Source organism: Marmota monax, unplaced genomic scaffold (assembly GCF_021218885.2).
Source record: "Marmota monax isolate L192 unplaced genomic scaffold, Marmota_monax_Labrador192_F-V1.1 WCK01_AAM20220418_F8-fsc00105, whole genome shotgun sequence".
Taxonomy (NCBI): Eukaryota; Metazoa; Chordata; class Mammalia; order Rodentia; family Sciuridae; genus Marmota; species Marmota monax.
Window position 1 is genome coordinate 2,116,767 of NW_026692947.1, and position 27,487 is coordinate 2,144,253.

General features: G+C 37.4%; 1 protein-coding gene across 2 annotated transcripts in view; it reads left to right on the forward strand.

Annotated features, from left to right (window-relative positions):
* The window catches only part of C4bpa (complement component 4 binding protein alpha), a 29,925-nt gene that overhangs the window by 1,174 nt on the left and 1,264 nt on the right, over positions 1-27,487 (forward strand). Inside the window, exons 2-10 of one of the 2 annotated variants that reach the window (XM_046452152.2) lie at positions 6,102-6,274; positions 7,500-7,682; positions 8,865-8,964; positions 14,000-14,085; positions 14,243-14,437; positions 16,982-17,164; positions 23,716-23,898; positions 25,359-25,538; positions 26,762-26,937. In XM_046452152.2, coding sequence (XP_046308108.1) covers positions 6,112-6,274; positions 7,500-7,682; positions 8,865-8,964; positions 14,000-14,085; positions 14,243-14,437; positions 16,982-17,164; positions 23,716-23,898; positions 25,359-25,538; positions 26,762-26,937 — 1,449 coding nt within the window. In that variant the 5' untranslated portion in view covers positions 6,102-6,111. The remainder of the gene's footprint in view (positions 1-6,101; positions 6,275-7,499; positions 7,683-8,864; positions 8,965-13,999; positions 14,086-14,242; positions 14,438-16,981; positions 17,165-23,715; positions 23,899-25,358; positions 25,539-26,761; positions 26,938-27,487) is intronic. The other variant, XM_046452153.2, reaches the window with a different exon arrangement.

The following is a 27,487-nucleotide window of genomic DNA, read 5'->3' on the forward strand; positions in this document are numbered from 1 at the left end:
AATACCCTTATTTTATTCATTTATTTCTATGTGGTGCTGAGGATCGAACCCAGTGTATCCAATGTGTGAGGGGAGCGCTCTACCGCTGAGCCACAGCCAAAGCTCCCAGGCAATCAGAAATTTAAAAAGGGGAATTCAGACAAAAGAAATACATTAACTTAAAAGAGAATCACTAAAGAAGGAAAAATTTAGGGATGGAAGATTTTCACAATGTCTCTCAAATTGTACTGCATTGTTAAGTGCTGACATTGCTTTTTACGAGACACCCACTATGTTGACCATAGTTCTTGAGTTGGTTTCATTTCCTTAGGGAACAAACAGAGGACAATATCACTGAACTCTGCGGCATTTGCTAGAGTCATCTCAGCTTTTTAGCGGGCAGTTACAGAATTGGTAGGCAATATAATAGATACCTAAGTTTAAGTCACCTTTTAGAGATGATGAATCTGAGTTCTAAGAAGCTGATTGTAGCTTCCTGAAGATCACAGAATTAGATTGTGGCATCTCTAGAACTCAAGCTCAGTTCTCCTCAACTCACAAGTCCTCCATCCCCACGCTCTGTGGTTTGCTGATCTCTTTGCAAGTTCTGCTGAGTTACCCAAAGAGCAGCTGAGGAAGTAAACCAGGACATCTTGAGAGTTCATGAGGAAAGTCTAAAGCCTGGTTCTTCTCTCTGCCAAGTTGACAAGGCACATCACACACATTCTTTCCTTTGGTCCTCAGTGAGATAGTTAACTTTTCTCACTCTGAAGGTAAAACTAAATTGAGCTTCATTTTACAATTATTGGATAGCTATAATACATCAGTTACAATACCAGGTTAGAGATAGGAAGTTGAATAAATGCCTTCCTTGACTTTAGGGTATCACAATATATTTTAAGAAACAATAGTAAATACACAGTTACAATATAAAGTGGTGTTCAAGTAAGGTATTAGGAAAGTAGTAGGGATACAGGGAAGACATTGACTTTTCTTGATGGAGGCAGGCAATTCTTCAAGGAGGTGACATTTGATCTAGGTAGTGAAAAAAGGAGGCACCAAAGGTAAGAACATTTGTACAAATGCTTCCAAGGTGTTTTCAGACTTGTTTGTTTTTAATTCAGAATGTGTTTTGAGAAAGATGAATACCTTCATTAGGTAGAAGCATTATTCTATTTGCAAAAGAGGCAAGTAGGAAGTTTGGAGACAAATGGGGACCTACAAGGATTGGGGACCACATAAATGTTTAAGCAGAGTGACAATGTCAATTGCTTTTTAGAGACATTATTTATCAATATAGAAGCTAGCTACAAATGTTTGGAGGTTTTTGCAGAAGTCTGGGGTGGGGTGAAGGGAATTATGAGAACTTAAACTTGGAAGTAGAACATAGGACAGAGTGACAGATTCTAGGGCTCCTGCTCTGGCCATCTTGACAGGACTCGGTCATTCTGAACATGCAAAGCTGGCACAAGACGAGAGATGATATGCCTGACTCAGGGTTCTCATCTGGGAGATGGGTGGTATCTTGTTACTTCAGCCCAAACAGAAAACAGAGGTAAAGCAGGAAATTTAATTTGAGATATGTTGGATTCAAAGTGCCTAGGAGATACAAATGACGTGGTTGAAAAATCTGAACTTTGATAATAGAAACTTAAATTTTAAAAAGGAGTTTTTTTGCTTAAATAAGAAATCTAACAGGGTCCCAAGTTTTGGTTTACATTCAGGGTTTCAGGTGAAGAGGAAAGTATAATTATGTATTTCTGGATATACAAAGAAAACTCATAAATGTTTGTAACTTTTGGGAAAGAGAAATTATTTAAATATTATCCCAGACAAAAAATAATTTGTTAAGATAACTAGTAAGAAGTACGTATTTCCTAAAGTTAAAGGTTACTTTCAAGCAGCAGAACAACCATCTCTAAAGTCTAGAAAACGCTTTTGTGGGAAATAACATTTGCAAAGTCAGTTTTACCATGCAGATATTATCTGCTCTTCTGCAGTTGCAGGGGAAGAGGAAATATTTCCTCCTAACTTTGCTAAAATTTCTTTCACCAACTTAGGAAAGACATAGTTTTAAGGTTTAGCACAGATATTTCACTAATTAGCAACCAGAATAAAGAAGACAGGCCTGAATGACTTAAAACTTACATGTAAGAAGATTCAAATGGGGCAGAATAAGGTAATTATTAATAATTAAATTTAAGGAGCTCATACGTTTTTATATCTGTAGACGCATTTGGGCCCAGAGGTCTATAAGTGACGCATGTCTGATGATGAGGGTCATAGGTATGTGTGAATTCCTCCCGGAAGAAGGTTGAGAGTAAGACAGAAATAAACTCAAGGTAGCCCTTGGGACACCAGCGTCTCTCTGCTCTGGGTGTCACATTGGGTCTCAGTGTGCCAAGAGCCACAGAGGATATCAGACCGAGGGCTTCTGTCCCCATGTTGGTGGCTTTCACTCTGCACTGGAGTGTAAAGTTCCCCCTGGTGATGCAATCCATTATTCAGATCATTCTGAAGATGATGTTTTTGAATTCTAGGCACTCTTCTTCTTGGCAGAGTAACATCCCACGCCAATTCTAACATCTCTTCTGAATGTTTATTATGTGCCACCCAAACACCATCAAGTCCCTCTCAGCAATTCCTAAAGACATGTATGATTATTACTCTCATTTTTTTTCATTTGTTCTAATTAGTTACACATGACAGTAGAGTGCATTTCGATCATTCTCATAACAGAGGAAATGGGTGTGGAGGGGCTCAATGTCTTGCCCACAGGCACTTGGTTCCTACATGGTGGAACCAGAATTTAAACTCACAGCATCTGGGTCTGAATCCAGATATAGTCCCAAGGTACTGGGAACACTGCCCTCCTCTGTCCCTAGCTCTGTGGCTGTGGCCTCAGAGTGAGACTGAGATAAAGGGAGTGAAATAACTTCCTCATCATGGTGTCATGTCTGTGTGTCTGTTTCATAACCCATGGAGGGAGGAGAATTAGTTTTTGTTTATTCTTTCCCTCTTTCATTGCCCCTCCCTTACAATCGGTTGATGATTTGATGACTTAAGGTTAGTGATGTAAAAGGGCTTAGCATAAAATTGGTCAATTTTCTTTAAAATACAGATGTGTGACAGGTATGTTGGAACATGTAGCAGTTCAGGAGGCTGAGGCAGGAGGATCACAAGTTCAAAGCCTGCCTCAGCAACTTAGTGAGACCCTAAGCAACTTAGTGTTGTCTCAAAATAAAAAATAAAGAAGGGCTGGGAATATGGCTCCGTGGTTTAGCACCCCTGATTCAATCCCTGGTCCCAACAAACAAACCATCGTATAAAACCCCTGAAACAAACTCAAAATTAAAAAACAAATAGTGTGGATATCAAACAGTATTATGTTAGCTTTTTACCACGGTGACCAAAATACCCAATAAGAACAACGAAGAGGAAAAGAAGTTAATTTTAGCTCAAGGTTTTAGAGATTCAGTCCATGGTAGGCTGACTCCATTGCTCTGGTCTGAGGTGAGGCAGAACATTATGGCAGAAAAGTGTGGCAGAGGGAAGCTGCTCTGTTCATGGTGGTCAGGAAGCAGAAAGGAGAAAGTTGAGGGAAGATGGCCCCTTCCAGGGCACACCCCCAGTGACCACCTCTTTCAACCACCCTCAGTCTGCCTACAGTTACCACCAGGTCAGTACATTCAAACTAGGATGGACTGATTAGGTTACAGCTCTCACAATCCAATCATTTCACTCTGAACATTCCTGCTTTAACACAGGAGCTTTGGGGGGACACCTCATAACCAAACCAAAACAAGTATCATTTCTCTTTGAGACATATTTCAGCACTAGGTGCTTTGGGGTGTGCATTAATCAAACATACACTGAGGAATTTGACTTTGTGTGCCACATTGCTAGGTACTGTGTAGGGCAGCAATGAATAGATGGCCACCTTCTGACTTAAGGCATTTATAATCTAGTGGGGATGATAGACCTGAGATGTTTGTTGCAAGCCAAGTCAGTGGAGAGTTATAAATACAAAACTGTACTTGGTACATGGAGGCTGACCTGGAAAACAAGGGGACATTGGAGAAAGGACTGGCAGAATAAGTAGAAGCTAAAGAGGAAAGAGAGAGGGTGGGTGATGTGGGGAGGGGTAGGAGGTAGGAAAGTCAAGAATCCTGGTTGACTAGAACAGGTCATATGGAACCCAGTGACTCAGTCCAAACTACTGACAAGTTAGTCACCAAAGCTGATTGAGTGACTACTACTTCCTAAAGGTCGATTCAATGGAACCAATTTGCTGAATATATCAAAATTTCATTTTACATAACATTGCTTAGGAAATATTTAGAATAAATTTAATGATTACAAATATATTCTTTTAAAATACAGCTAATGAATATTTTTGCAGCATTTTAGCTATCTGAGTTCAATTTCTTAAAGCTAAGGATTTAAGCTATAACTGTAGTCATAAATATTTTTTCTGAAGATAGTCCACATATATATTTTTCTCATGAATATAACAATTGCAATAATTCATATGGGAAATTTTCACTTTATATTATCCTTTTGACTTTTCATCATCAAATTCTTTTGTCAACACATCTGTATTTTTAATATCATCAGTTTCATGGAAATTCAATACGATATCAAATCTACTGACATATCAAATTTAAAGAAAATTATTGGCTTCATAGCTCATAGAAGTATTTATTGGGTAGGAGAAATTTATCATATTTTGTAAATTTCACAGATGATTTAGTGGGCTAGCCTTCATGTTATGCAACTTGCCTTTCTCTCTACTGTCTTGAGCTTCACCAGATTGCAAGGGCAGAGAAAAGAGAGACTAGAGACGGGGAGGGGCTGCTAGGGAATGAGTGGGGGAATGGAGGTAGAGAGAGAGTACGAGCCAGAGAAAGAGGGAGAGACTCTTCCCAACCTCATTAGACCACATGGATTCATGTAGTATAAATTCTGCAAGCATATTTCAGTCAACAAATTCATCAGGTAAATTCTTCAGTAGGTGTGTACATGCATTGACAGATGTCCTGGTGGCTGCCTATAAAGCTCATGGGAAAGAATGTGTGCCCATGCCTTACAACAGGTGAAGGAATGACTTCACAACTGAGTTTTAGTTTCCAGGTATCTTTACTCCATGCAGAACCTTGGTCCCTCCACATTGTGTGAAGGAACCCACTACAAACTACTACCACCCCCATAATGTGGGAGAGAAACATCTTCTAGAGAAATATTGAGGGAAGCCCCTTTTCTTTCAATACTAGGGATTGAACTCTTAGGATCTCTAACACTGAGCTACATCCCTAGTCCTGTTTACTTTTTCTTTGTGAGACAGGGTTTATTTAAGTTGCCCAGGCTGGTTTTGAACTTGCAATTCTCCTGCCTCAGCCTCCTGAGTAGCTAGTATTACAGGCATATACCACTACATCCAGCTGAACTCCCTCTTCTTAAATGGCCATGAGCTTAGTATGAATTATAAACACAAGAGAGTGCTGAAACTCTGGTGCTATTTCCTTGTTCAGATTATTTGCATGGCTCAGCTGGTAGTTTGCAATGTCGTCTTAATCAACCTCTCTGTTTCTTTTCTGTCTCCTTCTGCCATAGCGATCTTAAACCACACAATTGTGTTACACCTTAGCTAAAAACAAATGCACAAATCAAAAACTAAAACAAAAATGAAAAACAATGACTCTTTATTCCCCAAAGAGTAAAATCTATGAATTCTTAAACTTGACTCTCACAGCCCCTTCAGACATAGCTAAAAGTTTCCCCCTCCTATCCCCTTATCACAGACACTACTAACATCCCAAACAGAAGAATTATCTGCTATTCCCCTAGTATGACCTGCATTTATCCTCTAACTTCACAGCATACCTAGCTCAGATGTGGCCCCCTCTCTCTCTTCCTCTCTCCACTTGCAATTCATCTGTCTTCTAAGAGGATACTTCTGCACAGGCCATCCCCCACTGTCTTGTCTTGGTATGATGTTTATGCTCTTTTTTCTTTCAATTTAGGCTGCAATTTCCTTGAAGACAGGGATCCCATGGTATTTATTCTACTGCTTTATGACAAGTAGGAATTTAATGAGTACTTATTAAATTGAATTCTTTCAGCAGAACAAAAATGCCAGAGAAGCGGCAGGTCATGTGCCCCCCAAGACCACCAAGTAGAACCCATCATAGAAAGGGGGAAATGGCAACCTGGGCCTTCTGTAATCTGTGGAGAGTCTCTGATCCAATTCTGTTCCAAATGACCTTGGTCGCTGCTCTGTTGGTTACTGTTCATGGTGAGTAGTGGGAGACAGGTTCAGATGGGCAACAAGAAAATCGAGATCATCTACATGTTCAAGTAGACTGAAAGAGAACTGACTAAACTTCCAGCAGCAATTCAGTTTCAGCCACAGAATTTATTTGTCCAACTGGAATTCAGAGGAATTTGCTTTATACATGAAAGAGACAATTTTCTAGATATTTTCTCCTAGAATTTCTTTTCTAGGAGTTTCCAAAACAATCAGTCTCCCACCATGACTTGAAACAAATTTATATTGTCTGTCAGTCCAGCTGAACAATTCCACTGTCTGTGGTTTTATTCAGAAAGGAAAACTGAAGATTATACTTCTATTGTGTCTCTAAAAAGGTAAATCAGTCCCATTTTATTCTCTTTCCACATTTTTCATTGGTGCATTATAGTTGTACATCATCATGGGAATTGTTGTTTCATATTTGTACATGCACACAATGTAATTTGACCAACATAACTCCCTAACACTTCTCTCATTAAGTAGGATTAAGATTTTTATGTTTCAAGGACACTAAGCCTCCTCCTCCATATCATTCAAAATCCAAAAGACACAGAGAATATTTATTTTAAAACGTGTTATTCATACACATCTTCCAGCCACCCAGTTTTCTTTTCATGAGGTTGCTGACCTTATGTCATGTTATTTTTAATGAAATAATACATTTCTGTTGAGGCTGACTTGTGGGGATTTCTGGCTTAGCTTAGGTACATTGAGTCAGTACAGATGAAGAATCCAATAGGCTTGTAAAATTCATGGCTGTCGTCCTTTTTAGATAAATTATCTGATATATTGTAGAGAAAGGACAAATTTATGCCTTTAATTATTATCGTTATCAGCAAGCATAGTACTGATCACTCACTGGATTCATTGAACAGAGAGCCTCGTGGGAGTTCCAATATTTCTCTTTTTTTTTTTTTAAAGAGAGAGGGAGAGGGGGAGAGAGAGAGAGAGAGAGAGAGAGAGAGAGAGAGATTTTTTAATATTTATTTTTCAGTTTTCGGTGGACACAACATCTTTATTTTATTTTTATGTGGTGCTGAGGATCGAACCTGGGCCGCACACATGCCAGGCAAGCGTGCTACCGCTTGAGCCACATCCCCAGCGCCCGATATTTCTCGATTGTCTTTGCTCTACAATCATACCACTAGAACCCTGAGATGATGTGTCTCAAGATATAATATTTGGTGCTTCTTGTCATTTTGATGTTCAGGCAAATGTGGTCCCCCACCCAATCTAAGCTTTGCTTCTCCAATAAGTGCACCGAACCAGACAGAATTCAGAACTGGTTATAGTCTGAGCTATGCCTGCCGCCCTGGCTACAGTAAGACAAGTTCAAGTTCCCAAGTTTCCTGTGCATATACTGGCAAATGGAACTATGATGTCTTCTGTGTCAGTAAGTATCAATGTTTATTCTTCTTGTTTTGCTTTTTTCCAGCTTTGCAAAATTGTCTCAGGATCAAAACTTCTGGCTTAGAAAACATCCAATTTGTCAACTATTGGTTTCAATGGGATTCATGTAACCACGTTTGAAAAACAGAACATAATAAAGCAGAAACCTTAGGAGTTGGCTGTTTACATTGAAAAAGAATTCCAATTTATAGGAAGTGATTCAACAAGCCCTTCTTTTAAGAAATGAACCACCAACCTTGCTTTGATATGTTGAAAAGTTCAAAACTGTTTTGAAAAGTTATAAAAAATTAAGTGGCTAGAAAGTGGTAATGCAATTGCCAAAGTATTCTCACCCAACATATCTGCTGGGTCTATGGAGATGATTCCCTGTCAGTGGGTGATGCCTCTGTGATGTTTTCCAAAAGAAAGGGCATATGAATTAATACCTTGTCTTTTGGTTTCCTTTTGTAACCAAGGGTTACTAGAGTCCAAGGCCAGAAACCTGACTCCAGGGAACCAATAAATCAGGTCAGGCCACTCTCTCCAGAAAGTAAAGGTGAAAGACAGGCGAGGAACTTTCAGGAGTGTAGCCATACTGGGAAGAGATGGGGCACTCATGTCCTCAGCCCTGTTCTCAAGGGGCTGACAATGACTTTGAGGTTTTATAGAAAGGAAATAAGGGCAAAGGTTGGGTGTCTGAAGAGCTGGAGGTTTTTCACAGCTAACCAGGTGATATTGACCATGTGTGCTCTGGACCATCATTTTCTCAGGATTCGTCAGTGGAGCCATAGCTCTGAGGCATCATGAGATGTTTATCCATCAGACCTGTTTGTTGCTTTTGGAATCCAAGTTGACTCAGATCAAAGGAGAAAGATGCAAAATGGAAACAGAGATGCCAACTCTGTAATTCTGCTTTTAGCCCCCTCTAGGATATTTTCAGGCAAAAGTGAAGTATCTAAGCCTTTGTTACACAAGGACACATGGTTCTTGGTAAAATGTACCATAAAAAAATGAGATAAAATTTCATGGCATTGTTCCTCCAAATTAAAGTAAGTTGGGTTCAGAAATAAGTATGAATCTTAACATTTGGATTTTTCTGGATGCAGAGGTAGAATTTGATCATTCAATTTTGTTTTCTAATGCGAGATCTTAGAGTCACTAATTATCATTTTAAATTTTCTCTCAGAAAAACGATGCAGTAATCCAGGAGATTTACCTAATGGGCGTGTGGAAATTAAGACAGATCTCGCTTTTGGATCACAAATAGAATTCAGCTGTTCAGAGGGGTGAGTAAGAGTAGTCTGAAAACAATACTTCAAATTACTATTTTTTTCTTTTCTTTTAAATTTTATCTATTTATTCTAATTTGTTATATATGACAGCAGAATGCATTTCAATTCATAGTACACTTATAGAGCACAATTTTTCATGTCTCTGGTTATACACAAAGTAGAATGATACTACTCATGTCTTCATACATGTACTTGGGGTAATGGTGTTCATCTCATTTCACTTCTTTCCTGCTCTCCTGCCCCCTCGCTTGCCCTTCCTCCCCTTTGCCCTATCTAAAGTTCCTGCATTCCTCCTATGCTCCCCCTCCCCCATTGCTATTATGGATCAGTATCCTCATACCAGAGAAAACATTCTGCATTTGGGATTGGTTTACTTCACTTAGCATAATATTCTCTAACTCCATTCATTTACCTGCAAATGCCATGATTTTCTTTTCTTTTAATGCTGAGTAATATTACACTGTCTAATTTTTAAATTAGAATAGCTAATTAAAATAGCTAATGTGTTCATATATTCCAAATTTTAAAATGACATGAAAAGGTATGCAGTAAGAAGTCTCTTATTCTATCTCCATATACTCCATTTCTTCCTTTCTTCAAGCAAGGATTTCCTTTTATTGGTTTCTCCTGCATCTTTCTAGTGTTTTCTTATTCTACTGCAAGCTAAGAAATTAGCATATATTCTTCTTTTCCCTCTTTTCAACCACAAATGTAGTTTTGCATCTTACTTCACTATTGCACTGATCAGTATATATTGGAAAAATTTCATGTTTATATATAGAGAGTTTCTGCATTAATTTTTGCTTACAACAGTACAGAATTTTATTGTGTAGATGTGTCAAGAGTTAACCCCTTTGATGGATCCATGGGTGTTTCTAGTATTTTGCTATTCTGAACAATGCTCTGATGCATTTACTTATGCGTATATAAATTTGTACAAATGTAGTTACACAACACCATTGTGCAGAAGCAATCCAGTTTCCTCTCAGTGGTCAGGATGAATAACCCCAACCATCATAACCTCCTCCTTTCCTATTTATTCACTTGCATGAGGAGCCAGAATTGACAGGTGAAAACTTTTAGTTTGGAATTGCCAGGTAAAACCCAGGATGCCCAGTTAAATTTCAGACAAATGATTTTATTATAAGTATGCTCCATGCAATATTTGGATCACACACTAAAAAAACTGCTGTTTACATGGCACTCAAGTTTAACTTGAAAAGTAAACATCCTATCTTTCTTTTCTTTGTTACTGGGAATTGAACCCAGGGGTACTCTCCCACTGAGCTACATCCCTAGTCCTTTTTCCTTTTATTTTTGATTTTGAGATAGTGTCCTATTAAGTTGCCCAAGTTGGCCTTGAACTTGTGATCTTCCTGCCTCAGCCTACCAAGTAGCTAGGATTACAGGCATGTGCCACCTGTCTAGCTATCCTATCTTTTTATTTACTGAATCCTGACAACTCTTTTATTGGAACTCTTGCTGTCTACCATGGTACTTCTACCCCCATAGAGAATTTTGCCTATTTCTATTTCAGAATTTACTGAGGTTTTAGGGTACATCATGAATATATGGTTGTTTTTCATCAATAGTCCATAGGCACTTCAAATGAAGGCATATTTTTATTATATATATTCATATATCTGAAATATACATATTTCAGATCTACTTTTTTTGTTTGGTAGCAGGGATTGAACCCAGGGTGCTTAACCACTGAGATATATCACCAGTCCTTTTATTTTGAGACAGGCTCTTGCTAAGTTGCTTAGGGTTTTGCTAATTTGCTGAGGCTATTCTTGAACTTGTACCTCAGCCTCCAAAGTCACTAGCATTACCGGCATGTGCCACAACGCCCATCTCAGATCTACTTTTTTGATAATGGCTTTTTTGAATCTTTTGTTAGGCCTTCTTTTTATATGCCTTATTATCTTTATTATTGATTTGCTTTTTTCTTTTCTTTTCTTTTCTTTCTTTCTTTTTTTTTGGAGAAATGATCTCCTTATATAGCCCAGGGTGGTCTTAAACTCACAATCCTCTGTCTCAGCCTACTGAATAGCTGGGATTATAGGCATACACCACTCTACACTAGGCTCTTTATATACTTTAAACAGAAATATAGGAATTAAAGTAAAATAATAACTTTTATAACTATATTATAAAATAATAGTATAAATAAATTAATGATAATTGATAGCATAGCTTGACTGTTTTGCTTATAGCCCATGTTTTTTTTGTTTATTAAAATGGATACCATATATTTTGGTACATAGAGGTTTTTTTTGTGGGGGGCGGGGTCAGGGATTGGACTTATGGGCATTCAACCACTGAGCCACATCCCCAGACTAATTTTATATTTTATTTAGAGACAGGATCTCACTGAGTTGCTTAGCACCTTGCTTTTGCTGAGACTGGCTTTGAACTCAAGATCCTCTTTCCTCAGCTTCCTGAACTGCTGGCTCATGTTGCTCTACATGAGGAAAAAGATCTTCAAAATTATAAAGTACCTGTCTTTGTATGATTTAATCATTTTAGTTCTGATGTCTGTTCCATGGGATGTTAAAAATCATTATCTCTTTTTTTTGGTTTGCATTTACTTTGCCCTTCCTTAATATGTTTGAAATATATTATAGGTTTGTCTCCTGTATGCAACATAGAGTTGAATTTAGTTCCAACTAAAACCTATTTTATCTTTCAGTAAGATACTAAAGCCCAGTTACATTTATTGATATGAGTGATGCCTATAAACTTGGTTTTGTCATACTATTTCATGTATGGTGATATATGTATGTAGGCATATGTACATTTATTTGTTATTTAAAATATGGAAAGATATAGATATGAGATTTAGGAAGGTTTGAAATTTGGATCTAGTGGCTATCTTTATAAATTTATATTTATGTATCATTATTCCAGTTTATCTTGAGGCAGTTTAAATTTATTACTTGAAAGCAACAATAAATTTGCATTCTCTCCTCCCTTCCTACCCCTTCTGTCTTTACCAGTAAATTTGTTATTCATATATCTTATTATTTATTTTGTATTTAACATTAGAGTCAAATATAATTATATGTCTACAGGTTGATTTCACTCCTAACTCTTGGAAATGAGGCCATGAGGAAATGTGTTTTTCTTCTACTCTCTTCCTCATCTCTTATTTTTGATAGTTTTAGCATTCCACTGCTGTCTCAGCATATAACATTTATATTTCACTCAATAACTCTTAGCCCCATCTTGGATTTTGTCTTTGATCCAATGTTCACTACCATTTTGTTTTGATTTGTTTCCATTTTTTGGCTAAAGTTGCCCCTGTTGTCTCTTGATTGTCTAGAGTTGGTCCTGTAGTGGTTTCCTAAAAACTGAAACAAAATAACCTGTGCCCCACCACCTCCCACCAAAAAGTGTAAATTATTCCTTGAGCTATTGTAGGTTTTAGTGTATCAGAAGAATGGACACTGCAGAGATAGTGTGGCTGGATATAAGTACTTTCCAACCAGGCACAGTGGCTTGCAATCTGTAATCCCAGCAATTAGGGAGGTTGAGGTGGGAAGATGGAAAGTTCAAGGCCAAGTCTCTGTAACTTGGTGAGCCCCTCTCTCAAAAACCAAACCAAAACAAGCAAGCAAACAGAAACTCAACCAAACACACACACACACACACACACACACACACACACACACCACGGGGGGCGGGGGGGACAACAACACTACAGAGCTGGGGACTTAGCTCAGTGGGAGTGTCTCTAGGTTCAATCCCTAGCACTAAAATATTTTCATTTCTTGGATATCCTGTAGGTATTGCAGCAATATTTTTTAGTGGCAAATATTGCTGTAGAAAACTCAGATGCTGACCTCAGTTTCTTTCTCTTCTACATACCTTGCAATTTTACTATACAAAGGTATTCTTAAACTTTGAAATCTAATAATTTTGTTCTTAGCTGTTTTGATAAAGACCATTGGTTCAAATTTTTTTTTTTTTGCTGCTATGTGATTTGAAATTTTACTATGTAGATCAGAGTGTTATTTTAATATTATTTACTTGAAATGCATTTTAAAATAACTATTTTACTCTCCAATAAAGCATGCAATGATTCTCCTTTGCTTGTCACCTCTATTTATTATTTTTCTCTAATCTTCTTTCTGTGGTTATTTCACTTTGGTTAGTGTTTCATTTCTATCCTGCTTTCTGCTTCCCCTATTGTATATGGCTCCCAAGAGAGAAAGTTGTATTTAGTGTATTTAGTTGTATTGTATTTCAATAGCACCTTGAGAACTAAGGTGCTATTGAAATACTAAGCTGTTCCTATCAAAATAACCAGAAACAGTTGTTTTCGCTTGATTAGAAAAACTACATTTAAAAGCAATTCTAAAGTAATTGCTAAATTCTAGCTATATTTTGTTTCTATTAAAAGATACATTTTATTTTAAGTTATTATTCAGTCCATTCCAGGGGCTCTTAGGCTGCTAAAGAATTGACCTCAAGGTTCCATCACACTGGAGGTTTATTTCTTGATGATGTTACAATGTAAAATCACACTAAAAATGCCTTTCCCCCCTGTTATCATAAGACATAGAGGAAAGTCAAATTGAAGAAAGATTAGGACTTGTCAAGAGCCATAAAAATGGGGGTAGTGTGCAGTGAGTTGATGGTGTGTGAAAAGAAAGCCACACATCTGAAGTCAGAGGCATCCTGCAAACCAGAGATCATGAGTTTTACTCTCAAAGAAAACCATAGAACTCACTCAGATGATTATTTTTGTTGTTCTACTTGAGCTCTGGATGAACTGCAGACCTGACACCTAGTAGATACTAAATACTCAATACTAAAGAATCAAAGGACAAATGAACAAACACACACATCTCATCACAGTGATGAAATTTTACCAAGTGGAGTATTCTCTGGGAATATCCAAGAAAACTTTATTTATTTATTTTAATATTAAGTAACAGATTCTCTCTGTTCAAATCCCTTTATCTAATTTAATTTCATATAGGAAGAATTCCATTAAAATCTTCGATCTTTTCTTATCTAGATTTGTCTTAAAGGGTCCAACCACTAGTTATTGTGACATCCAAGATAAGAGAGTTGCCTGGAGTAACCCTTTCCCTGTATGTTTAAGTAAGTAAAGATATTTCTGACTTGACTATAAGCTTAAATTATGTTATGGAATAATAATGCATTTTTACTGCCTCTTGGGAGGTTTGAATTGGCAGGAATTTTAGCTTTGTCCTGATGCCTTGCTGAATATTCCTTTCTCTTCATTCCCTTGTCCCAGTTGTCAAGTGTGAACCCCCTCCAGACATCAGCAATGGGAAGCACAGTGGTAGTGATGAAGACCTCTTTACTTATGGCTCCTCTGTCACCTACACCTGTGACCCCAACTTCTCACTCATAGGGAATGCTTCCATTTCCTGCACAGTAGAGAATAAAACAGTAGGCGTCTGGAGCCCAAGTCCTCCTACTTGTGAAAGTAAGTCACAATCATGAATTTAGCCTTAAATTGTTTGTTTTATTTTTCCTAAAGAAAAAGGAAGCTGAATTTATTGGGGAAATGAAATGACTCAAAGAAACTAATGATTGCACTGAGGCAGTCCTTTATGTGATCAATAGATACTTGCTGCATGCTCTACTAGGATATAGCAGCAAACAACACCAGTATCTCATTGGTTTGGTAAAGTAAAAGTTTCTCTTCATTCATTAGGAATCCATTGCATGTCCAGGAGGCTCCTCAGGATCACTGTAGCCCATACATTAGCTTAGTAACCAGCTCAGCAGTTCTGGTTACTTTAATCCAATGGCACCCCCTATCAAAATGTGCTTTCACAATCGCTTAAGCCAAGGAAGAAAGAATATAGTTGTATTCTGGTTATGAGAGCTTTGGCCTCAAAGTGACCACATATCACTTTCCATCTTGGCCTTAGAACTGGTGTTGTGCAAATACTACCTGGCCTCAGAAGAGTAGGGCATGAAGTCTTTTTGTCTTTTCAGGAAATATAACAAGAAATATTGGTTAGCACCTACAATGTCAACAATATGTGCCTATAGAACAACAACAACAAAAAAAAAACCCTACTAAATACAGACAGTATAACAAGACAAAGCAAATGATAATCAAGCTGGGAGTTATCATATGGTATTGTTAGTTTGCTGACCAAAGACATCTTCCATAACCATTCAGTGCTTATACAGTATCACTTATTATTCTTACTCAGTATGAGATGCAATCAATCCTGGGGGATGAGAGAGCAGGATAGTACAGAGAGTTCAAATGTCTGAGTCAGGACTGTAAGATACATAGAAGGCAGGAGCTGAGGCTGAAAAAGTCAGCAGGGGTCACATTATAAAGGAGCTTGTGTCTTGCTCTAAAGAATGTCAAAGTAGTGACCAACTTTATGGATTTTGATGAAAATGTGTCATCAAAGGATTTAAAGAAGAACTAATTCATGTATTTGACAAAATGATGGTGCCTTGACTATTTCAGTCAACTCAAAGACAACAGCAACATAATTCTGCTGGGAGACTCTGAAGGAGATTTAAAAATGGCAGATGGGGTAGTCAATGTCGAACACATTCTGAAGACTGGTTATCTAAATGATAGAGTAGATGAACTTTTAGAAAATACATGGGCTCTTATGATATTGTTTTGGTAAAAGAAGAATCACTGGAGGTTGCCAACTCTATTTTACAGAATATTCTATAAACAAGCATTTTTCAAGAAGACCTCTCCCATGGGTACAAATGATACAAGATTTACTCATCTGTCCACCTAGTTGAAAGACTCTTATTTATAATATATTCTTGCTCTTGAAGTTTTCCCTTTACATAACTGAAATATTTTCAGACATGTTGAATCCATCTTCTGGAAGCTCCTTTTCCCCACATCTTTCAATATACTCTTCATAAAAATAAAAAAGAATTCAGAATGAAGGTGAAGGGGAGATAAAAGGTTTGAACAAGGAGAGTAAGTATTCTATATTTTAGAAAGATAACTGTTACCTGAAGGATGGACAATAACTTGAAGTGAGATATAAGTTGACCAACAAGCACTTATTATGGTTTGCATGTGTTCATCCAACTTCATATTGGAATTTAGGCCCCAGTGGTACTAAGAGATGGGGCCTTTTGGGAACTGATTAGTGCCCTTTTAAAAGAGAGGAAAGGAAGCTCCTTGGTCCTTTTAGATCTTTTGTCACAGGAGGACTCAACCCTCATCCTTTTCTTCATGAGAGGATGCAGCACAAAAGTCACCATTTTGGAAATACACCGAAAACCCTTATCAGACACTAAGGCTGTCAGTGCCCAGGTCTTGGACTTCCTAGTCTCCAGATATGAGGAATTTTTATTGTTTAGGAATAACTCAGTCTGTGGTGTTTTGAACTAAGACTGCTTAACCATCCAGTCAATGTGGCTTCAACTATAGCAGTGGCTGCAGCCCTGGAGAGAAGTTGAGGGATTATAGAGGAGTAAATGTGTCTGTATTGATAGGGTTTGATAACTGACTGGAGATAGGGTGAGGAATGGGGGGGATGATTTTTACTGTGCTTGTTGGGGCATGGAGCTCTGGCCACCTCTTCATGACCATCACCAGATCATTACTATGGTGATTATTACACTGACCTACAGATCATTACACTGACCTACAACCCAAATTATCTGAGAAAATTAGGCCTCACAGATATAGGTCTTCTGAGTTACCTATAACTAATCTTTATTAGTAAATTGAAGGACTTATTCATGATCATCTCATAGAAGGACTAGTATGATGGGTCTTCATTTTACTGAGACTTTGAAAAGCTGAAATTACATGCATGTGCGCACACACACACTCATTTAAAAATATTTCCTTTGTATCTATATGACATATTAGGTATTTGTGTTACTAACTGGATTAGTGGTAGCAGTAACATATATTAGGTATTTGTGTTACTAACTGGATTAGTGGTAGTAGTAACATTCTTATTGCCATTTATCTTTTAAAATCTGCTTGATTTTTTTTCTCGTGATTTTTTTTTAGATATCAACTGTCCTGCACCAGTTGTTCCACATGGAATCATCATCTCTGGATTTGGACCGACCTATTCTTACAAAGACTCTATAGTGTTTGGTTGCCAGAAAGGTTTTAACCTTAAAGGCAGCAGTTCAATCCATTGTGAAGCTAATAAACAATGGAATACTTCTCCTCCCATCTGTGAGCCCAGTAAGTATGGACCATGAAGGAATTTCAGTGTTTGGCATCTAAAGGTACCCAGAAATGTCATTGTGAGCATACTTGTATATCTAGACTCATTTTGAATCCCAGAAAAAAAATTAAATTTAGATTAATAATTTTCTTCATTTTTTTTCTTGTTGGAAAGAAGAATGATTATAGTATACTCTGCAATGCCTACATCACCAGAGAAGGCTGCCATAGATATTTGTGCAGGTCATGACTATTCTAGTCTGAAGGGGAAGCATTCACATTGTAAACATGATGGATTGGTTATATATATTTCAACACTTTTCTTTAAGTTGGTAGAAAACTTGTCTTATTTTAGCAAAGTCATTATATTATGATCATTACTTTGAAAGATAAGCAATAAAGTATCCTGAGGAAAGATACCTTTTCTAACTTGCAAAAAAAAGGTGTTGTATGAATGAGCTGATTCTGATTCTGTGAAATTCTAAATTCATGTGGATCATTATAAATAGTGATATCCTGAAATAGGAGGGAGACCAGTAGCACAGAGGAAAAGGACCAGGAGAAAGGAGGATGAGAGGTACAGGGGAATGAAATTGACTAAATTATATTGTTATATATGTGCATCTATAGAAATATATATTCACAAATCCCACTATTGTGTGTACTTATAATACACTAATTAAACATATATTTTAAAAATAGTGATAAGAGTAAGTAGTAGTCTTAGTGCATAATAAGAGTTATGTTTAATGAATCCTCCCAACAGTTATGGGCACTCTTATCCTCATTTTACAGAAGGAAACAGATTAAATGACTTGCCCAAAGATCATAAAACTGGTAAGAAAGTCGTTAATGCGTTGTGCTGTTAGTTTTGTTTTACTGAAACGTCAAAAGCCTTACTCTGGGGACTGCTGAAACAGTGGTGTTAGGAGTTGGACTACTCCTCAGAGTGGTATTTATTAAGCTAGTAAAAATTAGCAAAGAAAACCACTCAAGGTCTCTTAGAGATTGTTCAAAGGATTTACAACCAATTGAGAATCATTTATTCAGCAACTCTGTACAAACAGACTTGATACAAACAGTGGTAGGCCATTGCATTAGAGCTGAGAACGGCTCTCAGCTCCCTAAATCACCACTTTGGAGAACTGCTTTGGTGGGCTGACAATGGCAATTCCCATCTCTTCCAGCGTCCTGGAGGTAGAAGGGGTATTTGGAGTGGACTAGATTTAGCAGCTCTTCAACATTGTGCATTTTCCAAAGTCCTATGCTGGGAAAGGTTTATCTTAAATAGGCTCCAGCATCCACACGTCATAGTCAAAATGTTGAAGTCAAAGATAAAGAGAAAATATTGAAAATAGCAAAATAGAAGAAACAAACACGTCATGTACAATGACCCCAGTAAGATTTACATCTGACTTCTCATCAGGAATAGTGAAGGCTAAATGACAGTGAGATATATATTCAAAATGTAGAAAGAGAAAATCATCAGCCAAGAATCTAGCAAAATATTTCATGCCTATATTTGGTAGAATTCCTATAGTACACTGTTATAATTATTGATTAAAATTTTTTGCGCTTCATATTTTTGATGATAGTGGAGAAAAATAAAGGAACACAAGTATATATTTATAGAATTTATTACATTAATCTTCTTTGCCATTTTTGGATTTCTTCTTTTCTTCCTATGGCTTTAAGTTACCACTTGGTATTGTTTTTATTCTCCAATGCAGCTTTGTTCACACCTACCACCCTTGGGTTATTGTATAATGTACTACATTTCTATATGTTATAGACTTAATAATGCACTTATTTATATATTATTTTATGCAAGTGCCATTTAAATCAGTTAAAAGAATAAAGGAGATGAAATATGCAATTACAATTGACCCTTTGTATCTACAGGTTCCATAGCTAGGGATTCAACAAACTGTGGCTTGAAAGTATTTGGAAGAAAAAATTGTCTGCACTGAACATGTACAGACCTTTTTCCTTATTAGTATTCCCTAAACAATACAATATAACAGTATTTACATTGTACTAGGTATATAACTAGGAAAGAGATAAAATGATTTAAAGTACATGTGAAGAAATTAATAGGTTTTATGTAAATAGGACAATATTTTATATTAGGGATTTGAGCATCTGCAGATTTTGGTACCCATGGGGAGTCTTAGAACCAATCTCCTTGGACACCAAGAGATGATTCATATGTTCTTTATAATTACCAACACAATTTTTGTTGAACTTTTTGGGTGCTCATTGTTTTCCTGCATGGATTTAGATTACTGTCTGGTATCATTTGCTTTCAGTCTAAAGAATTTTCTCTATTATTTTTGTAAGAATGGTCCTCTCTCTAGCAACAACAGTATCACTTCACATCCATTAGAATGGCTACAGGAAACAAATAGGCATTCTCACTAACATTTGTGGAAGAATTAGAACTCTCATATACTACTGGTGTGAGTGCAAATTGGTGCAGCCATTTTAGAAAACAGTTTTGACAATTCCTCCAAAATTTTAAGTATATAGTTGCCATGTGATCCAGAAATTACTTTCTTGGGTATCTACCCAAGAGAAATGAAAACAGATGTTCATACATAACAAAAAAATTTTATAAGAAGGTTCAGAACAACATTATTCAACATAGCAAATCAACCCAAGTGTTCCTCAACTGAATAAATAGTGGCACATTCATACAATGGAATATTATTTGACAATAAAAATGAAGGGCTGACACATGCCACAACATAGATGAACACTAAAAACTTTATTCAAAGTAAAATAAGACACACACACACACACACACACACACCACATTGTATGAACCATTTATTTGAAATGTTCAGAATAGGGAAATCCATTGAGAGGAAAAGTAGAGTCATGTTTGACAGAACCTGGTGAAAGGTGGGACTTGAAAGTGGCTGCTAATTAAGATGGGTTTTTTTTTTTTGGTAAAAATATCCTGATATTAGATAGTAATGATGGTGCACAATTCTCTGAATATACTAAAAATACATTGAATTATTCTTTCTAAAGGACTTTAGTCTACATGCCATTTCAAATGTTTGAAGATAAAATGTAATAAACACCTAACTTGGTAGATACTTGGATTATCTGTCCATATCATTTGAATCAGCAATGTCAGGAAAGGGAAGAGGCTAGGATTCAGGGCTCAGGCTCAAAAAATGTCTAGTGGTAAGTCCCTTAATGACAAGTTCCTGGTGTTGTCTGAATGAGGGAATGACTCTAGTTTGTTTGTTTATTGCTCATTAATTTGTTTCAGAAAATTAGATGTTCTAACATTTGATGCATATATATTTAAAACCATTTTATCTTCTTGATGAATTATAATCTTTATCAACATGTAATGAACTCCTTTGTCTCTTCTGACGTATTTTGGTTTGATGTCTATTTTTTTTCAGCTATGAGTGTAGCTATTTCTGTTTGCTTTTGGATTCTATTTGATTGAAATACCATTCTTCATCCTCTCACTTTCAGTCTGTATGTTTTTGGTAGTTAGTTGAGTTTCTTTAAGAAATTAAACAGTTGGGTCTTGTTTTTAAATCCATTTGTTTAGTCTGTGTCTTTTAATTGGAGAATTCAGACCAATTATGTTCAGGGTTATTATTGAAAAATGTGTACTAGTTCCTATCATTATGCATCTGTTGGGATGAATGTCTTTTCTATATGAGGTTCTAAATGCTTCCAGTAGTTGGATGTCAACAATATTGCCTATATTTGAGAAATTTTATGCTGTTAATTCACCTACTATGTCTTCTATGCAATTAGCCTATAATTTTACTCTCTCCCTTTAAACTTGTGATTTGAATATTTGGTGTCTTAATTTTGTCCCAGGACCTTATATGTTCTATTCACTGTTTCTTATTTTTTCTTTACTTTTATCTGAATTTGCCAGTGTATTTACTTTGTCTTTAAACCCTGATAGTCTTTTTTCTACTTCATCTAGTCTATTGTAAGACTTTCAGTTGACGGGGTTTTTTGTGTGTGTGTGTGTGTGTGTGTGTGTGCTTGGGGATTTGAACCCAGGGCTTCATGCATGCCAGGCAAGCATTTTACTACTAAGCCACATCCCCAGCTCCTCAGTTGAGATTTTTGAGCTTTTCATTTCCAAGATTTCTATTTGGTTCTTTTTCAGAATCTGTCTCTTTATTGAATTATTCTTTCATATCTTGCATTGTCTTCCTTAATTCATTCTGCTATTAATTTGTATTTTAAAATCACTGATCATTTTATCAATCAGTCTTCCAAATTATGTGACATTTCATCCACTTCAATCTTTGGATTCAGTTACTAGGGAACTTTTGGAATAGTAATATTGCCTTGTGTTTTCATATTTCTTGTATTTCTGGGTTGAGATTTATGCATCTGTTGGGATGAATATCTTTTCCACTTTTATATGAGAATCTTATTAGTGAGCAACTTTCCCTTGATGATGTGACCTGGGATGTTGGCTTGTTGTGTAGTGTTGAGTTTAATTCCAAATGTACTTCATATCATATTTTCCCTGTGGCTTCTTAATCTGTGCTTAGTTAGTAGCACTGTGCAGTCTGAGAGGGTTTGGAAGCAACCTGTCCCCAGTAAAACACACACACAAAGATGGTTTGTGATGATATTGCCTGATATGAGACAAAACATCAGAACAGAATAAAACATGTCTGCACATTAAGAGATTGCCTGACACTACAATGGAGGCCGATGGGCACGCTCAATACTTTCAGTGTCCATTCTGTTATTCTGTAGAACTGCTCCTCCATTCATGCCTCCACAAAATTTGGAGTCACATTGGCAGGAAAAGCGGTTTTATTGAAAGCTGGCTTTGAATGAAAACAGAAGATACCTTTGTTTCAAATTTCCCTCTTTGGAAAACTTAAGGGCCAGGAAAGTGGACACAGCCACATCAATGTTCATAGCAGCTCAATTCACAATAGCTAAACTGCAGAACCAACCTAGATGCCCTTCAACAGATGAATAGGTAAAGAAACTGTGGTATGTATACACAATGGAATATTACTCAGCATTAAAAGAGAATAAAATTATGGCATTTGAAGGTAAATGGATGGAGGTGGAGAATATCATGTTAAATGAAGTAAACCAATCCCCCTCCCCCCAAAAAAACAAAGGCCAAATGCTCTCCCTGATAAGTGGATGCTGATCCATAATGGGGTGTGAGGGGCTATGAGAAGAATGGAAGAAATTTGATTGGGCAAAAGGGAGGGAGGAGAGGGGAGGGGATATGAGGGTAGGAAAGATGGTGGAATGAGATGGATATCATTACCCTAGGTACATGGATGACTGCACATATGGTGCAACAATCCTACATCATATACTACCAGAGAAATGAAAAGCTGTGCTCATTTGTGTACAATGAATTGAAATTCATTTTGCTATCATGTATAACTAATTAGAACAAATAAAAAAAATTTAAAGGGGAAAAGGCAGCAAAGTTGGACAAAAGGCAGATTCATATGCAGATTTACTTAGGTGATGAGACAAAGAACACATCAGTGAATCAGGCCAGGATAGGGGGCATCTCCCTTCTTAGCTTCCTTGGCATCCCCAGAGTAAGATTCCCTCCAGTTTTTACTCTCAATATGAGGAAATGCAAGATGCAGAAAAACAGTTAATGGGAAATGAGAAGTTGCTTTTAATTTTAAAAGACAGCAGGCAGACAGAGTTGGATCTCCTCACCTGCCTCTAGAAGACATATCCTGATTCCTTGCCCAATATTCTTACCTCAGGAGGATACAAAGGAGACTTTGTCCAGTTTCATTAGTAGGAGAGGTGCCGCCTCTACTTGTGGGAACCAGGGAGGGGCCCACAGATAGGTTAGGTAGATGCTATTTTATGCATCTCAGTGAAATTGACAAAAAAAAAATGGAGAAAATGTCTCCTTCTACCCATCTAATAGCATTAGGCTATTTTAGAGGTGCTGGAATTACAGGTGTGCACCTGTGCCTGGCTCCAGTTCCATTTAAAGTCCTTATTTCTACTAATTAATGAAAAATTATAACTCTGTATCAGTTATTATTATTTCCAAAAGGAAAGAATCTGAATAGCTATTTTTTTTTAAATTTTACATCAGAAAAGAAAAACTTCTTTTTTTGTTGCCAAAAGCAATAATATCAATTTATATCTATGTATGAACTGTCTGGTGGATATAAACTGTTGAGAACTTTCTTCTTTGCGTCTGGAGAAGTGTTAAGCGGAGAACTTAATTATGACGTAACCCCAGGGAAGTCAGTAAGTGGATGTTATTTGTCGTTGTTCTTGAATAATTTTGAAAATTTATATTTTTCACACAGGTTTGTTACAACTTCTCCTTTGGAGGCTCCTAATGAGAATGTTTTGTTGGAGGAAAATGACTGGATTAGAATTCTTTAGCAATCAGGGACAGGGAACACATACTTGGAACATTTTGAGTCTCTATTGTTTCCCCAGCATCTCTTCAGTACTAATATCCTTCAAAGGTAGAAATGAGGTGGTTAGCCATAGGAGCTTCTTCACGGTGCTTTTATTAACTGTTATCTTCACTTTTTATTTTTTATAAGTATGTTGCCCAGTACCAGAGCTGACGAATGGTAAAATCATTCACCCTAAAAGATACCACCCTACCAACAAGTGTTCTTATAGCTACAAAGACCTAATTTCATACACGTGTTATGGGCGACAATTTTCAGCTACATGTGGATCAGATGGCACATGGAGTCCCCGAACACCATCATGTGACCACGGTAAGAACGTAAAGAGTCATGTTATTTAGGGAGTGCCTTTATATCAATATGATGGAGATTATTATGAGAAGGTTTAAAATTAGGTAAAAGAATCATATACCCCACATTTCATGAAGTGGATCCAGGTTTCCCTTTCTCTCTGACCCTCCTGTTTTGTTCCAGTGCTCTTGGCCTTCTCAATTTCCTTTTCTTTTTTGATTCAGTAAAAATAGATCACATCTAATAGATAAATTGAACTTCTCAATGACTGTTTTTTGTTTCTTTGTTTACATTCCCTGTTCTTCATTTCTGATGTATATATCTTAATCTGTAAAATAAGACTTGCCTAAACCTTCCTGAACTTCCTTTTTTCTTCTGCCTCAACAGCCATCCTCTGGCTAAGCTCTCCTGTCACTCTGTCACCCCCTGTGAGATGCCTTCTTCTCCCTGATCAAGGGGCACTCACTGTGCTAAACACATTCCTCCTTTCCCTCATTGTGTTTGATAGCCTTAACTATTGATGCTTAGGAACGATGACCTCAGTCAGGATTGTGATTCTTTTTCTTTCCTCCTGAGCAAGAGGGTTAAAGAAACCCCAAAGACGCCGGACATTAGTTAAAGCTTATAAATCAATGAGAAAATTACTTTCTCCCCTGTTAGACATGTTCAAGCAAGTGGGTCATTTAGAGCAATAGTAAGCTGGGCCACTGATGCCATCCCTCCCTTGGCTTCTGGACCCCATGCATTTATTTAACTGGGGACCCAGCGCTATATAAAGATGGATCTTTGGTTCAAAGTGAATTCTGGAAGATGGTGCCTATCCCTGTTCAGTGTTGCCTTTCAGGCCATCCCAATGTTCTAACAAGCCAGCAGGTTCTGGGTGATATACTATGTGTTTGGAGTAGTGATTCCATGACCACGGTACTAATGCCACACCTTTTTTCTCTTTTAATTGCCATGAATGGGTCTTCTAGTTGGATGTAGAGAATCCTATGTGTAGACCCCACTATACATCTCTACCCTTTTAGTTCTTAAATGGGATCTAGGAGCCAAATTGACATGAGACCTGAAGAAAAACATTTTCATTTTATTTTTGCCTTCACAAAAGTGAAGACTTGGAAGAATATCCGATGCAGGGAATTTTACAATTTTTAGAAACAGATCAATAGGTTTGTGAAGAAATGACATTACAGAGCCATCTGGACTAGGGGTAGTAAATTCTAGGGAAGTTGTTAGGAGCTACGTAGGGGTTTAAAGCTAGTAGAAGATTAGGTTTATGTTTGAGAGTTCATTGTACAGATTCATTGCAGCAACAAATTTTATTTTCTGGTGATAAAGATTATTCCCTTGTGCTGGTATGGGGAAGGCGTGTTCCTCAAAGGAAGTGTGTCAGAGAAGACGGAAGGACAGAGTGAATCCTTCTACAAACCACACATATCCCGGGACGTACTCTCTCACACACTTATTCTCTCTTACTTTAGTGTCTCACCATCAAAATTGCAATTTCCCACCTACCATTGCCCACGGACATCATAAACCATCTTTTCATTTATATAAAACTGAGATTGTGTATGAATGCGATGCAGGATACCAACTGGTTGGAGAAGCAAAACTCTCCTGCTCCTATTCTCAGTGGTCACCTGAACCTCCTCAGTGCAAAGGTAATTCAGCTCCCTCCTCGACCCATGACAAATGCTGGTGGAACTGTTAGGAGAAGATCAAGAGCAAAGATGTTCCCTTCAGAGGCAGCACTAAAACACTTGATCTGACTTCATTTATTTTAAATAATTAATATATGCAGGTGGTACACCATACAAAAAGCATTAAAAAATGGACACAAAAATTCCTGCCCTCTACTTCTTTCTCCCAGTCACAAAATTCAGCCTTCTTAAGGTAGCCCCTATTCCTGGTTTCTTGTAAACATTTTCACAACTGTCCTAGGAGCATCACATTTTAAGGAGTATTACCTGCAGGCTCTATAAGATCTTCAAGGAAACTTGTTTTAGCATAAATGTAGGCTCTCCTAGGGTAATTTCAAATTGAATGGATGGACAGATATTTCCATCAGAGTCATGTGCAGAGTGCTGCCTGCTATAATTAAATGGTGTGTATGGAGGGGATTCCTCATGCCAACCCATCTGGAACAGGAGAAATCAAGATTGGGTCTGATTTTTACATGTATACAACAATAATAATACTATATTTATAATAATTTAGAATGTATTTTGCACCATTGTCTCCATAGCACACAGGAGGCACAGGATAAAAGAAGAAAAACTCCATGCCTAGCATCTTGCAGCAATCTTGTCTGTGGGTGAGAGTTACTCTGCTAGCTGAGAATCTGGAGTCACATCCCCTTTAAAAAAATATCCTGTCATGTTATTTAAAATGTGATGACCATGGACAAGTTCCTTACCCTCTCAGTATCTAAACTTTCTCCCAGATAACAGTACTCACTTTAGAGGGTTATTGTGAGAGGTGAGATAGCCACATAAAGTACTTAGACCATGCTCAATAAAGCTGTTAACCAATATATATAATTTTTTTTTCTTTTTGTTACCAGGGTTTGAACTCAGAGGCACTTGACCACTGAGCCACATCCCCAGTCCTATTTTTTATTTTGTTTAGAGACAGGGTCTCACTGAGTTGCTCAGCACCTCACTTTTGCTGAGGTTGGCTTTGAACTCAAAATCCTCCTGCCTCAGCCTCCTGAGCCACTGGGATTACAGGCGTATACTACTGCGCCTGGCCCAATATTTTTGTTATCAAAATGAAATATAGAACAATTAGCAGCTCCTAAATGTAATTCATTCTTATTGTCTTAGACTATTGCTATGCTTTTTCTTAGATTTACAGATTGCCTAAAAATATGTTTCCATTATAGCTATCTGTCGGAAACCAGAGATTAAAAATGGGACTCTGTCTGTGAATAAGTATCAGTATCTTGAAATGGAAAGTATCACTGTCCACTGTGACTCTGGCTTTAGAGTGGTGGGTAGCCAAATGATCACTTGCTCAGAGGACACAGCCTGGCACCCAGCAGTGCCCAAGTGTGAGTGGGTAAGTGGCATAATTCAAGGAAATTCTGTGCCATCAAACTGTAAAAATGGTGGTCCCCACCAAGCTCTCTCCCAGACAATGATGGTGACATCTGATTTTCAGGATTCATTTCTCAGTCTTTCAACCAAACTCTATCTTTTTTCCTTAAAGCACGCTTAGAGGTGGTAAGTTTTCCTGTTCTTCCTTGAGAGCAACATAAACAGAGCCCATGAGAGAACTGCTATCTCCTGCTGCCTCTTCTAGCCTTTCCACAGAATTCTGTGGGGGAAACTAGCCTCTTTGACTTAATCTCCCCAAATGCACTGCAAGAAGGCCAGGGTGGCATAGTACTGAAAAAAGTAGAATAATTAATGGGCCCCAATTAAGTGTGTTTTTTTTTTCTATCTGTCTGGGTTTTTCTACTTTTAAGTTGGTCAAGGAGCTTGGTCCTAGACTTAGCCCTACAGAAATTACTACACAGCCCATGAAGGCCCGATGCATAGAAGTAGGGGTGAACCCAAATGGAGGTTACAGGAAAGTTCAAACTTAAGGGCTGAAAGGGCACAGCCAA